The following is a 17,564-nucleotide window of genomic DNA, read 5'->3' as shown; positions in this document are numbered from 1 at the left end:
TATTCTCCAGATGACAACCCAAACCAACCCAGTGTCCGAACCCACTGGAAACTATGCACACCAACTATACTCCTGTGGTCAAAATGTGAATAAAAAAAACTCACAAAAAATCAAACTGGTTCTGCCCTCAAACTTTTTTTTTTGGTTGAAATCACTTAGCAAGACATCACCTTCTTCTGGTTTTCACTTTCTTTAACTTTCTCCCTCAAAATGTTGTTACTTATTTGAAATCGACCCTGCTAATGGAGAAAAGTATTAAACCAACCGAGACTTCAGCTCCATCGGAGTGCAGGCTGGAGGACAGTGGTGTCCTCCAGGACCCAGCCTGGGAAGCCTGGCGTTACGGACACGTGGCTCCCGGGTCAGTACCTGATGAGGTCCAGGAAGGCATCCGCAGGGCTGATCTGCTCGATCTTCTGCTGCTTGGTGAACTCGTCCTTGGAGCCCCGCCCCGGGTGGATGATGAGGACCATGATGATCCCGATGAAGACGGCGATGATCGTGGTGGTCATGTAGTACACCACCGCCCGCATGCCCATTTTCCCAGAGGCTTTGCTGTCCAGGGCTGCCATTCCTGACCACAGAGGGACATGCACCTTGTCACTGAATTAGGACTGCAAAAAAAAGGTTTTGTGTACCCACTGACCTTACCAAACACTGACTACATCACAGACAAGAATCTTACCCATGTACCCCCTGAATGTTTCCAACAAGGTACAGTTGCAATCTGTCTTTCTGGGATGACCTAAGATTGGGTGTCAATCATTCCACTGTTTTATGATGTCATAGAGTGGCAAATCACTACAGGTACAACAGAACAGAGGTTCCCAGTACTGGTCCTGAAGGCCAACACAGCTAACTGAAGCCTTAAAGGAACTAAGAAGCTGTTTCATTGAAATATTTGCAAGGGTTTTTTTTTGCTCAAAGGTTTGGATTTTATTTTACTTTTGAGATAGTTAAAAGGCATCCTCCTACATGTTTAACAGTTCAAATTAATCCAATTATTAAGTCGATTTAAAGTTGAACTGTGTAACTGAGAGCTCGTCTGCAACATAAACCAGCAGGTGTTTGGGCTTGCAGTCCAGGACCAGGACTGGGATTTCTAAAGAACCCTAGCAAGTGCAATGAGTGTGATGAGGACCATTGAAGAGTGTTACTGGCAGACTATGCCAAAATGATTAACCTGGTTGATGCGACAACAGAATGGAAGTAAGTCTAAGATCCACAGAGATTAGTCAAATAATACATCATAACAAAAATGAAGAGATCTATGAGCTTTCCGGGGACTCAAGAGGAGATGTGGCTTGAGGAAAGGTCTAGTTTACAAATCTTCAGTTTCTAAAAATGGGTGATAAATCATTATGGCGAAATACATTATTCTTTTAAATCGTGAGCGTCACACTGATGAAGAGTTAAAAAAGAACCCCCAGCGCAAGGAGAAGCGCCTCTGACAATGACCTAAATTGAGAAGCAATAAAGTTAGCTCTGTATTTCCAAGGTGTCGCTGGCCATTATGGGGGCATTATCCCCATTCACATCGCTCCAGCAAAGCGCTCATTGTCCGGGCGGGATGTATGTGCTCCTTTAATCCCGCGCTGATCTCACAGCGCCGATGCCAGCCGTGCCCGCTCCGCGTTCCTCCCGCCTGCCCCCGATGGGCCTGGGAAACTTGTCGCGCTGCCATCCTCCACAACAAGATCGCTCCCCCGTCGCCGTGGCAACGGCAAGCGAAGCGCTGGCCATCCCTCCCGGAGACTAAAGACATTACGTTTCAGGGGGGAGGGGGGGGGGGCAGCCTTTTAAAAAAAAAACAAGATGAAAAAAATATCTGACCCAGACCCCCCCCCCCCATCCACCCTACTCTGCAACACCACCGCCTCCCCCTGCCTTTTTTCCCCCCTAAACGATTGAAAAACCAGTCACACTGCGCCCAAAATAAAGCTATAACAAGCCTTTTTTTGGAGAGCTTTCAGGGCAGAGGTCGACCATTACATCAATGTTTATCGGACAAAGGTGCTATAGACAGAAAACGTTTGGTTCTCTCTGTGAAGGAGGGGTTTGCGGCGCGGCACCCTGGCCCAAGTTTCTGCCATTCAAGAGCAGAACTAAAGAGCCCGTATAGTCCTTCAGCATAACAACTGAACTGCACCACCAACACAATACGAAGGCATTTAAGGAAAATAACGCTAACATATTACCCTTGTCAGACATGCTTGAAATCATCTCAAGTTCCTCTATAACTATTTGTAAGCTACTGCTTTTGAAAACATAAGCTTTCATGCATGTTGCAGATACTTTTTTCCTACGTGCAGAAAATTACCTGCAAAATGCAGAACACATGACAACAAGTCATGGGAAAGAAAAGGCACTAGGATTGGCGTATCCTAGCCCGCAAAGACACATTTTTCAAATGTTGTGTTTTAAATGAGTACGTAACTTTGAAAACCAGATCTGCGACTGTCAGAAAGCTGCTTGTTGCCTGTGACACACACTTCCCCACGATGACACTGGAAGACTCACCGTGGAGTTTAATTAATTCCCACTGCTGTAGGCCACCCGGTGTGCTGCCTGTAGCGCCGGTTTTTCCACCAGGTTAATACGATCTCTCAGAGGTGGCCTGCTACCCGTCCTGGCACACACACATCTGTGTGGACACTTTGAGGATCGGATTTGAACATCCTTCTGATTCTGCTGAACGCGTGCACCTTACCGTAACAGAGGTGCAGCTTTTGGAGTCTGTGAGTTAAACAGAGCTGTCTTTTTTACACACCAGAAGGAGGGGATACAAGGTTGAGCCTCTAGCCAGACAGTTATGTCAGCTGGTAAGGCTATTTCAAATTCTCTTCTCCAACAGCACTGACTTTGGAGCTCCAATCGTTCTTTACAGCAGAGGCCACTGTGTAACCTTCTCATCCTTAAATATCGCAACGCAAAAAGCACAACCAGAAGTGTTTTTTCTCACCCTGATAAACTACAGTCTCCACAGTCTAAACTCAGCAGTAGCTTTGACATCTAGTACATTTTCCATATAACCTCATGCATCATTGCTGGTGGCTGACCCACATTGCTGCGGTTTGACAGACTGATTCTTTGAACCAGTGAGGGCCATCTAGTCAACTGCTATGTGCTTCTAAAAAAGGGTAGTGGGAGTTTTGGAGCAAGGTATCCAGCCTTGCTGACACCCTGTATTCATTCAAGAAATGGCTGGATGAGCTCCTGGGATCGATTAGCTACTAACTGCCAAATGGTCTGAATGTCTGAATGGCCTCCTCTCTTTATAACCTTTCTTGTGTTCTTACTTGATACACTGGCAGCCCTTCCAATATGTCTGTGCAAAACCTGCCTACATCCATGCACTCGCAGACATACTGAAGGATAAGTTCCAAGGGGGAACTTTTTTCAGGTGAGTGAAGAAGACACACATCCCTGAAGAAGACTGCACAACTGTGAAAGTTAGTCCTACTTAAAAATGACTTAGCTGAACCTCTCACTTTAAAGTTGAATGCTAGCCCTAAATGTTAAGTTTTAAACTTTAACTTCACTTTCAAAATTTCACACTTTAATTGATTTGTCAAAAACAAAAGAGCTCACATTTTACCAGAATGCTGTTAGGAGCTTATTTAGGTATTCGGTATCAATTTCGGTTTGAAATCAAAGGCAAAACTGGGATCAGATTAAAAGAAGAGTTGGAGGCTGGTTGGAAATGCCATCAAAAACCTGAGTTGAACTCTTCGACCGTTGTGTTTCTATCACTTATATTACAAGTCCGAGGTCCAGTTTGATTTCAGATGCAGAAATCTGAATGTCTTTTCTGCTTTCTTTTTAAACTGTTCAGTATGGAATTACCCTCTGCTTGTTCCTTTGCAACCCACAGACTGAGACATGCTAAATGTTTGAACATGCTTCTTGAGTGCCTGAATACTTCTTCTAAAATGAGTGAACAGAGAAAAGCAATCCTCTGCTTTCTACAGGATTTCAAGTGGCCTTAGTGATGTCACAACAGACTGTAGTCAGAACACAACTAGAAGCCCAGGCATGTTTAGTTCAGTGTGAGAGGACCTTAACAATACAGACTTGTCAATGGCAGCCTTTTAAAAGGTACTGTTAAAAAGAATATTGTGGCAGACACTGGTTGTAGTAAAAAATGAAATGGCAATGTGTGTTAAAGCATACTGCCAGAGTCATTCTTGTGCACTGCCTGCAAATGATAAAAAGTTAGTTTTATTGAAGTTGTGTTTTCCCACAAAACTAGTGAAGGCCTTAATACCGATGGTACTGAGAACTAGACTCATATAGGACTGAATCCAAAACCTTATAAACACATAATGGACAATACCCAATGGATTTGTATACATTTTTTTTAAACATCTCTGGACACAACTGTCACTAAGTAGGACCTGTACACTAACAGGCTGGACTGCGCAAACAAGCACACCAAGGACTCGAGACGATGTGACCTGCCCTTTCCTCCTGCTATTAAAAACCAGATCCATTTTTGCATTCATTTTCAAACGGTTTAATTCAGATGAAATTATTTGGATGATTTTCAATGCAATGGCTGAAGTATATTAAACCATTATGAGCAAGCACGGTGCCTATAGTATTGTTGCCTTGTTGTTTCCCTTTTCGTCTGGGGAGTTTAATTCGAGTCAGTGGGGCATCGAAGATACCATCCTGCCAGCTTTACACCTTGGCTTCGTACGTGCCACCTTTGCCTGCCAGTTAGCTGTATTTTCCTCAAATGCCAAAGATCTTTGAATGATCTTTTTCCGCTATGTTCTGGGAACTTTCCATTTCCCGCAATGGAGAATATGGAAGTTTGTTTACAATTTCAAGAACCAACCTGCCTCCTAAGTTCAGAAGAGATTACTCTGCCTACATAAATAAATTTAAATAAAAATAATAATAATGATCAATCATCATCATCATCATCTCCAGTTATGTGGCAAAATAAATGTCCCTATTAACAGATAAACTGGAAGTTTAAACTTGGTTACTTTATAGCAGGGTGGCTAGTCCTGGTCCTGGGTTACAGTCTGCAGCCTAACAGTGGTTTAACTATAGAAATAGAGCATTTCTAATCAGAAACAGCAGGAGAGCATATGGGATGAACAGGGCTTCCCAGTCCAACTAGGAAAACAATTTTGTTCAATCAGAAATTCAATTAAATCACCAGGAGTTCAACTGAACCCAGAAAAAGGTAAGTAGAGTTGTGATTCTTATTCCAGATCCTGGTGGACTCCCCTGTCTCCTGCTTTATGTTCCTTACTGATATTATATAAATGTTATTATTGATTATATAAATGGATATTATCAATTAATAAAGTGATGCCTTTAATTTAACTCATTTCTACGCTAAGGTCTTTGGTATCTTACATGATGCTCCAAGTGTGTGTTCCTGGTTATTAATTGGATATTTCCTTTTTGTGTCTATGAAGCTTATTAACAATATTCAGACCCAAGAGGGAATTACTTTGTGCCTAACTCTCCCTATAAACGTCTAGTTCCTTACATTCCACACACCTGAAAGATGGGAAACCCAGAAATTAGTTCAACAAGCATAATAATGATACACCCCTTCTAGCTTCTTAATCATGGGTAGGTCTGAAAAATCCTCAAGTCTGCATGAACACCAGAAGTGAAAGGGTGCTCGAAACCCTCCTTCAGGTTTCTGTCCCAGCTGATTTTCTGATGACTTAATTAAACTGTAACTGACATCTTTCATTTCCTAATTAGGTCTTTGTAGCTTCTTTCCAGCTCTTACATTGTTAACAATTTCATTTGAATGTTTTGTTACATAAGTAATGTGAAAGGGCAGAAGGTTCACACAGGGACCTCTGACTGCCCTCTCACAGTTACGTGAAACAATGAACTTTCAGGAACGGAAACCAATGATGAAAAAGATTCAGTTAAGCAATGCCGGCGTCACACTACACTACTTTCCCCGGGATTTTCAGTCGCAGCCTTCATGTACATAATTGTAAGAAAATCAAAGCGAGTTGTAGAGAGTCGCAACCTGCGTCCGTCAGTTGTGTAGTGTGACAAGCCCAGCGAGTGTGGTTTGATTTTCTCATAGCGAGTCGCAAGTCGCTGGGGTGGGCCCTTGAGTCTGCCACAGCCAACAGCCAATGAGCGCTCAACCGGAAATACAATGCATACCATGCGGCTGCGAGGAAAGAAGGAAAGCGAGTGTTTTGGACGGAGCAAATGGAAGAGAGGCTCGTCGAACTTTGGAGCCAGCACAGATGTCTGTTCGATGTTTCGTGTTTGTCGTTTCGTGTTTGTTGTGTGTTTCTTGATTGGCTGGCAAAACGAGGCGACCTCGCGGTACTTTCGCGGCGCACTACGAGATTTGGAACCATGGTGAACAGTGGTGAGGGAATCGTGTCGTCACCCCCTGCGATTCCTAGTCGTATAATTTGACACGCTCTAGGACAGAAAGGGCAGTGGGATTCAGCAACTGCAGTCATTAAATTTGACATGCTGTCCGACTAGACGTCGTATTGAGTCAATCTAGTGTGACGCTGGCTTAGGCACACTCATCTGCTTTCAGGTTGATTATGAAAGGCTCACTGCTGTCAAGTGACAAACAAGAAACCTGACCAACTCTAGATACAGGGACCACCGCCCATGATATCTCTACCATTAGTATGCATATTAATCCTGTTGTGAACTGAGCACAGTGTGTAACAGACATTTATCTAAGGGCAATTCAGAAGCAGAGCTGGTTTTCAGACTCTCTTGGGTGGGACTTTAGATTTTTTCTCTTGTGTTGTAAATTGAATATGAACAGTTACAAGGCAATCAATCAAATAAATTACTGTTAGGTTGATGTGAAAGTTGGGCGAGGTGCACAATGCTGAAATCTACAGGTGTTTTCTCACCTAAGGGAAAGTGTTCTAATTGCATTTCTGAAGATCCATTCCCCTTTTGGCTCAGTGCTGTACTCCTGTTAAGCCAGTTTCTGCTCAGCAGATCTTTATCAGAATCAATGAGATGGTAAAACTCCCGAAAAATACTAAATCTAGCAAGACGACCAGAATGGAGGAGGTGTTATGTCTGGTTTTTGCTTTAAAGTATGGAGTTGCTGGTCTCTCTGGGGTTATTTGTCCTTGCTACCAGGTAGGCTGTGATGTCCAGCCATGGAATGCTGTGGGCCTAACTCCCACGTGGGGCCATGGTGTCGTGAACTTCAGTCAGATTGCTCCAGAAAAATGCACAGGTTTATAAACGGGGACCAACATTAATCACATGGGATAATAGACAGCTGTAGAATAATGCGAGAATGTCAGAGCATGTAAATGCAAGAAAGGCCATAAATTCTTCCAGTTTGTCTAGTGCTAATGATGCCCCCTTTACTGGCCCTTCCTTGAAACCCAGTAAGATTGATCTTGTAAACAGCAGAATCTCATGCAGAGCATTTTTTTTCCTTCACTGGTATCTAAACAAGATGGCAAGAAAAAAGATAGGAACAAGAAAAACAGGGAGTCCAAAATAAAATAAGTAGATAACAGTTAAAAAAAGGATTTAGGAGGTCTAGGAAGACCACATAAAACCCTGAGCCCAGAATAAAGAAGAGAAAAAGATTGGAATGAAGACCTACCCAATAGACCTAATAATTGGATACTGCACAACACAGCCATATTCTTTCAGGCTAATGCAAACACACAGACTGAACGACTGACTAGACAACCCTGCTTGCACTGTGGCAAACAGAAACGGTGTGGATTAAAGTACTTATAGCAGACATTCCAAAATCAAAATGATCTTTACTTAGATCTCACTTGCCATGTTTAATACATTAATACATTCCTTACGCATTTTCTCCACATACAAAGCTTAACCAATGGAAAAACAAGTGTCCCTGGCCTCAACCAATAGATGTACTTGCCCAAGCACAATCTGGGTTCTATGAGTCAGAGAACTTGGGTTAGAGTCCAGATCATGTCAAGAGCCGACTAGGACTTGGATTGTTCTACTACTCCACAAGTCTGCAAAGATCACTAAGGATGTCTTGCAAAATGGTTTGAATGTGGTGTTATTATATGACCTTTCTGCCCTGGCTCTTCACCCGGACATGCCTTATACAGTACAGCTGTATAGTGTACACGGGCATCTTCTGGGACAGCAGAGTGATGTAACTCATATCCATGAGGGCGGTGTTGTACAGAGGGGCCATCTAGGTATCCTAGTTAACGTTCTGTGGGTTTGTTTGCGCAGCGCCCCCGGACCACTGTTCACTGCAATGGAAGGCCACAAACAATATGCTTTTTCAAGGAACACCAGAGGGTAATTTATCTCCTTTATGTGTGCTAAGCAGAGCAGCAGGGAGAGGCGAGCAAGGGATTCACAGCAGGCTATGGAGGGATGATTAGTAACAGCTGACAGTCTCGAACCAAGACCCTTTTTTCACTCTCTCTCTCTCTCCAGTTACCGCATTTTAATAGCGAAGCACAAAGAACCGACTGTCTCCTTGCCAGAAACTGGAAACCAAGGGACACTGAAAAATACCGGTAAAAAATTTCACAGGGAATGCTCTCCCTACCTGCACGGGCATGTTTAAGAACCGATCCTTGTGATACTCTGACTACGGCACACTATTTCAGGCACGCTCGTTCAAGCTCTGTTTGTTTCTTTCGCCGTCGTCAGAAACTGATCAGAAAGCTGAGGTTAGTCTCCGGCATCTCCCATCCATTGTTCAGAGACAGATTTAGATTCTATTGAGTTATCAAGTCAGCCAGTTCCCAAAGATGGCCTTGAAGCTGAAGAACAGTGATGTGGTAGCTCTGCCATCACACTGCTGAGCTGGCAGTGTTGAAGACACAAATGCCATGCCTCAAACATTGCTCTGATGAAGAATCTTACCCATTTAGCAGCAATGTCCGTGATACAGATGTTACAAAACACTTTGTTGAGCCTGTGCAATCTACAGCTCCTTGGTTTGTGAATAATCAGATGTTCTAGTTTTCCCACTTAAACTTATACCTAGTTAACTGTACTAATTATTCAATTAAGTAAACCAATCAAATCCTACAATCTAAATTATAGAAAAAAAAGGGGTATACCAATTCATACTAAAATACTGTTGTATACTTGACCAAACTTTGAAGTGGTTAAAACATCCAACAGACACAGATTTTTGGATTTTAAACCCAAAGCTACTAAAACAAATGCAAAGAATGGACAAAGATGTCTCCTTTATACATACGGATACATTTGGATGGATGGAAAATGTTATATAAACTTCACATATAAGGAGACCTGCAGAATAATGGACAAGTCTATTTTGGGTCTCGCTGTATATTATTCTCCTCGATCTGTTATGTCTAGAGCATTCTTTTCTATTTAATACCATATTTTCACTGCTTTCTCCTTCTTACACCTCTCAGCAAACCTTACCTTGACAGTTGTTGCCACAGTCATTTAAAAGCTTTTGGTCATTTATATTACATTGTTATTATATATAATTATGTTGTAATCACAATGGAGAATATAATTCAGACAGCATAGTTATTCAGAAAAACAGATTTCAACTTTAAACATTTTCCCATCGTACCGACTACCTTCACTACACATCCTTGTGACTAACCACCATTCTTTTCTTCCTACAGATCAGAAGGCCTCAGTTAATGATCCCCAGATCAGAAATGCGTAATCTGATCACTGTGAAACGCAATTAGAAAAACATTTCAAAGAACCCTTTAGTAAATCTTCTTTTCACTCTTTCTGTGAGACGCCTTTTGTTTTTCTGAGGTCGCATTCAGGGTTTGGTCACTTTGAACTTTGACCTCTGGAGCAAAACTGCCCTGCCAGTTCAAAGAAGGAGCCTGACCACACAGGAGCAGTCCAAACACAGCTGTCTGTGAATCCATTTACTTTTCATTTTCCACTTCCCAGGACCTGCTCGGTGAATTGCTGGATTTTCTTCCCTGCTTCAACAAATGTTTCATGCTTTGAGACAACCACACATTGTAAAATTTTCATTTAGGTCAAAGCATCCTTTTCTAATATCACCCATTTACTTCTCTCTTATTCTTGTACTAATCTATATAAATAGCCCTGTAGTAATGTGTAGTTGTATTATTATAACTACTGTAGATAGAGAATCTGACTTGCTCTTTAATAACGTATTGATCTTCCGATCAATGGAGACCCACAATATCTTATTAACTTTGGTTACATTTGGATGAAAAACTAAACAGCTCCTTCTTTGCTAGTTAAATTTTCAGAATACCTGCTCTGTTATGACTGCACAAAATATCCAGATACGATTCATAGAAATCTCAGGTCAGCAAGCACATGACTGTACTACAGTTAATAAATACAAATTAATAGACATGTAATTGCAAAACCTGTATCTCTTCCAAATTATTAATTTTATCGTCAGGATAAAAGCAATTAGTTGTACCATTTAAAAATCAATCAACTGATTAATAAAGTCACTGTTAGATTTTCTACAAATACATTAAAGGAGAAACAAAAAATAAGCAAAAGGACAACACATTAAAGGAAATAAATTAACGAGACCAATCTCGATAGCTCTGGCATGAACTACAAATGCGTTGTCTTTCTTTTACATGGAGAGAAACGCAGCCCATTCCTGTGGGCTTCGGAGTACCGAGACAGATGTCTACAATGTCTTTCTTGTGGGAATTCTTCTGGGAAACAACTGCGCCATCACACTCTGGCTCTGCAGTCTTTCCCTGAAACTGACCTCCCCCCGGGTTGTGAAAATAAGAAAGTGTTACAGCGCGCCAGGCTATGAAAGCAGGTAGAAGATGCAGGTGTGCAGAGTGCTCCCATGAGTGGAATGGCGTTTGGAAGGTGGCAAGCTGTCACCTGCAGGGCCTGGAGCTAGGGAATACCCTGTATCAATTTAATTAACAAATTGAAATTTAATTTCAAAAAGTTGAAAGACTCGTTTTAACAGACTGGTGCACACACTTTGGATAAGAGACATAACCATTTCATGGTCACTATACTTATACTTTCTACATATTGAAATGTTTATTTCCTTCCTTGCATGCTGAGAATTTTCATGTGGCTGTTCTCTTTTGCTGAATGGTTTTAATCAGGTTTTACTTCATTCCTAACTAGGAATGGAAATGTTCTTCGTCTACAGTGTATTCTTACACTTATTTAAGATTCTGCTGCAGTTTGTTGTCTCCTCTGTGTGAACTGTTTTCAGGTTGGTCAACACAAAAGGTGTTGTTTGAAAATAGCAGTGAATTACATACTATATATACAGACATGCAAAGGAATATAAGAATGAGATCCCAAAAAATCAATTAAACTTTTCCATCCATTATCAGAAATCCATTGATTATTAGTGAGGTCATGGCATCTCCAAGCCATCACAGACACCCAAGGAAAGACTACATCTTTGATGGGCACAGCAGCACACAGGGACAATTTAGAGACATCAGTTAACCTTGCCAGCATGTCTTTAGATTGTGTAGGGAAACTGGAGCACCTGGAGAAACCCATGCAAATAATATAGTGCACGAACGTAGGCAGTCTAAGTTCAGCTACATACAGTTTACAATTTTTGAGGTGGACTTATATTGCTGCATTGCATCACCATAATGCCAGTTCTTACCTACCAGCATGCTTACCTCAACGTGTCATGAAACTGTTTCACATGATGATTAGCAGCAGGGTCTGCAGCATTTTGAGAAAACCGTGCATGGGATTTTAACATCCAAGAACATCTGTCAAAGGACACTATCAGACTGCTTTATTGATAAGCTTATTTGCTTTGCCTGTGACTAAGTCAAACTAAACCACCGTGCAAAATTTCTCTAGTGATCAGCCCTTGAAAAGGTTTTGTGAAGGAGCCATTAGGCTGTTTGGTCCTGAATTACAACACAGTCCCAGAGAGCTGTTTGCATACCTTTTTTCAAGTAACAAGAAAAGTAATATTTGAGGAAAATAACAAAGTGATCCTTAAGAAATGCACCACTGAAGGTAAAAATAACAAATTATTTCTGCTTTGTGTATGAATATGCTTGCTTCCTTGGAACACGAATGCTATATAAGCCTTTCACTGGTGAAGGGAACAGAGCTGACAGACTCATGTTCATTGCTGCTTGATTTAATAAAAGTGATGCAGAATTATAAGTCCCTTTAGAGTTAGACAGTCCTGCTTTCTGGCACTGCGAAACAATCAGAGCTAATTAACATCCCACAATTCACTGTCATTTTTGCGGTCCAAAAACACTCCTTTTAAAGCACCCAACAGAAAAAGTGTCTCACCGTCCTAATTGAAAGGACAGATGGAGGGTTATTTCTGGTGTCTCGATTATAGCCCTCAAGGCAAAGCAAAACTAAACAGGTTTTCACAAAGCTGCCTTTCATGAGCAAACTTTGAATGAACAAGCTGAAAAATGACTGTAAATTCTCTTAATGAACACAAGCCTGTGGGACAGACACAATTATGTGGCCCTCAAATGGAGACATTCTGCATTCAAAGGGTATCGGTTGTTAATACCTTAGGCCATTTCTTGTGGAAGTCTAAGGAGATACAATGTGCTGTGGTACAAAAGAAGCCTTTATCTATTATTTAACCGCCTTAAAATGAACACAACTGGCGGTGAGTTCAAAAGCAATGAGACTGCACAAAAAAAGCTGTGTTTCAGATTGCATTCTCCAATTCAGAAAAATAAACACTTTTTATAGCCCTAGTTCAAAGAAGAAAGACTGCAGATTTACTGGACATACACCACAGTCAAGAAAATCGAACTGGGAGCTATGCGCAATTATGAGACGAAAAGCAAAGAGCTCCATTTTCTCTGGGAGGTCGCTGGCAGGGGGAGCCTTGGCTTGTTTAAAAACGTGCACCAACAGGCAGTCGAGAAGCAGGCTGGGAGAAAACATGAAAGCCCAGAAGCGCAAACTATCTGGAATCCCTGGGAGGGTGTCACGTTTGTAGAGATGGTGGAATGGTTTCGTTTTCCTTTAAAAACACCTCATACTGGAATTATTGCAAGATTCATTTGGGGCCATTGGACTGGGGTTGAATGTTTGCATGGAAAATGTCCTTGCGCCTGGGAGGCCCACTGTACTCCTGACATGGAGGGTGTTCTGTTACCAGGAAACCATCGCCATGGTGATCCCAGCCGCAGGCCCTGGGCCTCTTTACCCATAAACCCCAAGTCAAAAACGCTGATTTCCTCGCGGGAGGTTAACTTGCCAGGGTGGGAAGATCGGAAGATTTTTTCTCTCTTTCCAGCAACACGTGTGGGTCTCCCTGAGACCTTTTCATGGTTGCCTTGGAGGGGAGGGGCCGGAGACAGGTCGTCTCTGGGGTCTTGCAAAGAGGGAGGCTCCAAACGTCGGCGACTCGATAAACGCCACGCCGCCCCTCTCCCCTCGGGGAGTTTCGAAGGCGGCTGTAGTAGGAGGTGGAGGGAAGCTCGGGGTGGCCTCTTACCTGTGATGAGACTGGACACCAGCAGCGGAAGGACCAGCATCTGCAGCATGCGCATGAGCAGCTCCCCGGGGAAGGAGAAGTACTTCATCTCGCGGTACGACATCTTGTACGGCCTCAGGGCGAAGCCCAGCATGATACCTGCAACAGCCAGGACACACGCCCTCAGTGACTCTCTTCCCACAGACTAACCTTCGCCCCTTTCAAAGCAGAGAGGCGCCATTTCCACAGCTGGGCCATTCCCTGGAGCAGGCCTGGGGACGTGCCTTTCTCCAGAGCACACTCACACCCTCACAGCTCGCAGCTCGGAGTCCTTCCAACTCCACTACGGCTGTGCCTCATCTTCTGACAAAACACCCTGCTGGATTCTCTCCATGTGCTCATAAAGAGTGTTGAAAACATTCTGGTGCTCGTCTGATCGCGGAGCTTCTAAAGGAAGACAGACGCTGTGCAGTGGACATTTTCTAAGATTATCCAGGTGAAAGCAGCACCTGCTCGTAATGCAAAACGGGAGAAAAAAAAAGTCCCCCTTCATCTTCGCCACGTCGTTGTTTTTATGTTGTTTTTGTTGTGACGTTTCTTATACACTTTCAGGTTAATTTATGAGGTGGTACCGCGGTGACTACAGGATATATCCCCGCGGGGGCTTCAGAAGAGCCCCAGCCCCAGCCTCAGACCTAGCAATGACGACACGCTCATGCGTGGACTCGCGGGTGCTTATGGGTAGAGCGAGTTTGGGAAGAAAATTGTGTTTTTTATGGTGTTATCCGAAGTATGAATACAAACGATATAGTCGAGAAATTCTGATTTTTGACAAATCCTTTTGAGGATATCACTCCCTGTCAAACATCACTAGATGGCGCCTCCACTGCATCGGTTTAACACCTGGGATTGTTAGAGGAGCCAAGCAGACAAATTCACGCAGACTGTAAAGGACAAAATACAGCGTTATGTGATTGGCACATGGCGTAGGTGGGAACACATCGTTCTTTTTAAAATATTTTGTCTGAATTAATGTCTTCTAGAACTCTACACAACACGACGAAATGTATTTGATGTCTGTCTGCTTCTACTACATTTCTGATGCCACGTTTCTTCTGTTTTTTCATGTAACTTTCTGCGAGACTTTTAAAGGCACTTTAAAAATAATAATAATAATAATAATAATAATAATAATTTTTTCAGGGGTAATTTTAACTTCGTCAGTATTGACCTTCCGGATTTTACAGCTAATCTGCTGTTGGATGTTGTGGAAATGAAAAAAAGGTGCAATGATAACCACATAAGGAATCTGGGTAAACCGTGTTCATTTCTCCCTGAATATCCGTCTGGAATGCAAAGTTTGAAAATATTAACTGAAAATTAGTCGGGACAGCTCCTGCCAGATACTATCTTACAAACAAGGTTAAAGAAATAACATTTAAAAATTGCTCATAGTTTTTTCCCTTTTAAACTAACACTTTCTAAATTCAAATATTATCAAGATAATTTATGAATGTTCTATAAGACAGAATAAGAAGCTCTGACTTTTATGGTACCTTGATATATACAAAGGTGTTTTGAAAAGCCTTGCAAAACTTTATCTTTAAACAATGAAATGTGAGTTTTAGATTCAAGGGGTTTGATATTATGTTATATTTTGCCAGATACATTTACGTTTGTTATTAAAACTGGTCAGATGTCGCATTCACAAACCAAAATAGTCTAATGCTTAAGAGATGCAAATGAAATATTACTTAAACTCCATTAAAAACCTGCAACATAACAAGGAAAAACAACTAAACTAAAATAAAAGTTTTTAACTTACTGTGCTCTGATTTGTAATTACCTCTGGTAGGGTGTTTTGTGTTTTTTTGTGTACTTATCTTTTTTGGATACCCTTCTCCCTTTTTTGTATTATTTGATGTTCAATAAAAGTTTGGAAAAAAACGTGGAAAAAAGTGTCAGTCCTGCAGTCCAACAATTTGACCTACTGCGATTTTTTTTAATGGTTACTGTTTCTTTTCAGCAGCAGATAAATGAGAATTCCAGACAAACATTCTTTTCGACTGGATGTACAGTCGATGTAGTGTACAATAATCCCAAGGACAGAGTCAGAGACATCGTTATAGTTAATAAAAACTCAAACTCAGAGGACAATTAATAATTCTTTTATCTCTAATATGTTGTGATGCATATTTGCGTTTAAAGGATAATTAAGAGGCCGGGTTTCAAACAACGTGATGTGACTGAGGTAGTTTGGGCACGTCCCACAAACACGCAGGGCTTCCCTGCAGAGGAAAGTGAATGGCGCACGGATAGCGAAAGCCGCGCTCAGCTAAAACGTACACTTGCTGGAGATTTTCAAAGCAGGGGAAGCGCAGCAGCGCACGGAACTGGCCGCTGGTTCCGATTATTAAAATAAACCCCACGTGCTCGCCCGCGCAGGGAAGCGGCACAAAAGAGCCTCTGTGTCCCGCGCTGCGATGGAGCGGAAGGCGATGCGGCCCTGCGCGAGACCCTGGGAATGTGGCTGCGCAGAAGCCGCGCGGGTGAACCCGGCGCTGAAGAGTGCACAGAGGTTACTAACCCAGCGAGACCCGTCCCGCAGGTCAGCCAGGACCTTCGGAGAAACGTCAACGGAGAAAGCGTCGTTTATGGTCAATGTCGCCCAGGGGCAGCGAGAGCAGTTGAGAATCTTTTGAGGCCACATAGTGTCACAGGAAAATGTCTTTTAGTGGCTGTATTGCATTGTTAAACCTACTTGAATCACGTGATAAAGCTCATATATTGTTTTGACATCCACAGAAGAGAGCACCATAGGATTAAGAAATACGCTCGTGTATATTAATATTCTATATAGGCCCATTGCATGGTTGCTGAATAAATCTTGAAGGTGCCTTTTAGTTTTCTCTGAAAAGCTGCACATTCACTTTTCTTTTTCTGACAAAACAAAAAGCTAAAGCACGTAGGTTGCACAGATATTTCTATAATTAAAAAAAGGACTAACAGCGCCCTAGGCATGGTTTCTTATTGGATATAACATAAATCAACCACATTTACTTAAGTGTTTTCTAGCTGTTCTGTTGAATCATACGAAGTGCATCAGGGAACATGATAACGACACACCTAAGAAGACATTCCTTTGGGACGACGCATTGAAAAAGTCTGTACATTCTGCTTCAGTTCACCTTAACTACTACACCAGTGCATTCATTATCCAGTTTGCATGAGATTGCAGCAGAAGGCTTTAAGACGCACTCCTTAACACCATGATGTATATTTCTCTTAGAGGTGCTTATAATTTAAGACTGAATTGTTCAACAACAATTACTCATTTTTTTTACGTCTGCAAATTGGCAACCGTGGTTTCTTGTGTTTTCCTAACTCTGAAGAGAATGAAATGAGCTGTAATAGGTGTAAGTACCCATGGTTTCTTTATCCTCCAGTCTCTTTGGTCTGACTGACTGTTATATGTAGTCCTAACTGTGCTGAATCTCTGACAGCTCAGGCAGGTTCACAGGGTCTCTGCACATTTCTGCAGGTTTGACAGAGATCTTACCAGTTTTATTGTAGACCGCAATTTAAAAACAATCTCAAAGATGGGAATCCATGTGTACCTGAAGTTCAAGATTTTTTAAAAAATAGCTAGTAACTCCTCTTTAACTTTTATTTCTCTTGTCGTTAAGTTTCTTAACTGCTCATTCAGGTTGAGTGGTGTACGAATTAAATGAGGTTGTGCCAGTACTGCAGTAATTAAATCTATCTCCAAGGAGCATTCACACCCATATCAAATCCACACTACTCTTCAACAAAGCCAACCTGTTCAGTTATAGAATCAACCCGACTGCAGACAATCAGGAGGCATCATCTTCTCTGAACCGAACCCCAGCACAACCCAGGGGTATTTAGGACTACTGTGTGTACCCCGATTTACTTTGTCTGTATCAGCAAGCGCTCTGGGCAACAATGTGTCCTGCGCCTACCCTTTCTGGGGATTTGAAAGCAGAATTCCAAAATCCCAGGCTTGACTGGGAAAAAACCCCACAAAGACTCAGTACTTGCTTTCCTCTGATGACAGACCAGAGCTTCTCAAACTACCCCAGCATGAAAAAAATAATCTGGCGACAGTGAAAATGCTTGGTTTTGGAATCAA

General features: G+C 42.1%; 1 protein-coding gene across 3 annotated transcripts in view; it reads right to left on the bottom strand.

The window, feature by feature from the left end:
• Positions 1–17,564, bottom strand: part of slc1a3a (solute carrier family 1 member 3a) — a 34,702-nt gene that overhangs the window by 15,700 nt on the left and 1,438 nt on the right. For all 3 annotated transcript variants that reach the window (XM_088628694.1, XM_088628695.1, XM_088628696.1), the window contains exons 3-4: positions 13,433–13,570; positions 370–574 (exon numbers count right to left, since the gene is read on the bottom strand). In XM_088628694.1, the coding sequence (XP_088484820.1) occupies positions 370–574; positions 13,433–13,570 (343 nt within the window). The remainder of the gene's footprint in view (positions 1–369; positions 575–13,432; positions 13,571–17,564) is intronic.

This window comes from Lepisosteus platostomus, chromosome 4 (genome assembly GCF_059453375.1).
Source record: "Lepisosteus platostomus isolate fLepPlt1 chromosome 4, fLepPlt1.hap1, whole genome shotgun sequence".
Classification (NCBI taxonomy): domain Eukaryota; kingdom Metazoa; phylum Chordata; class Actinopteri; order Semionotiformes; family Lepisosteidae; genus Lepisosteus; species Lepisosteus platostomus.
The sequence above is the reverse complement of the archived record's forward strand: the minus strand, read 5'-3'. Positions and strand labels throughout refer to the sequence as shown.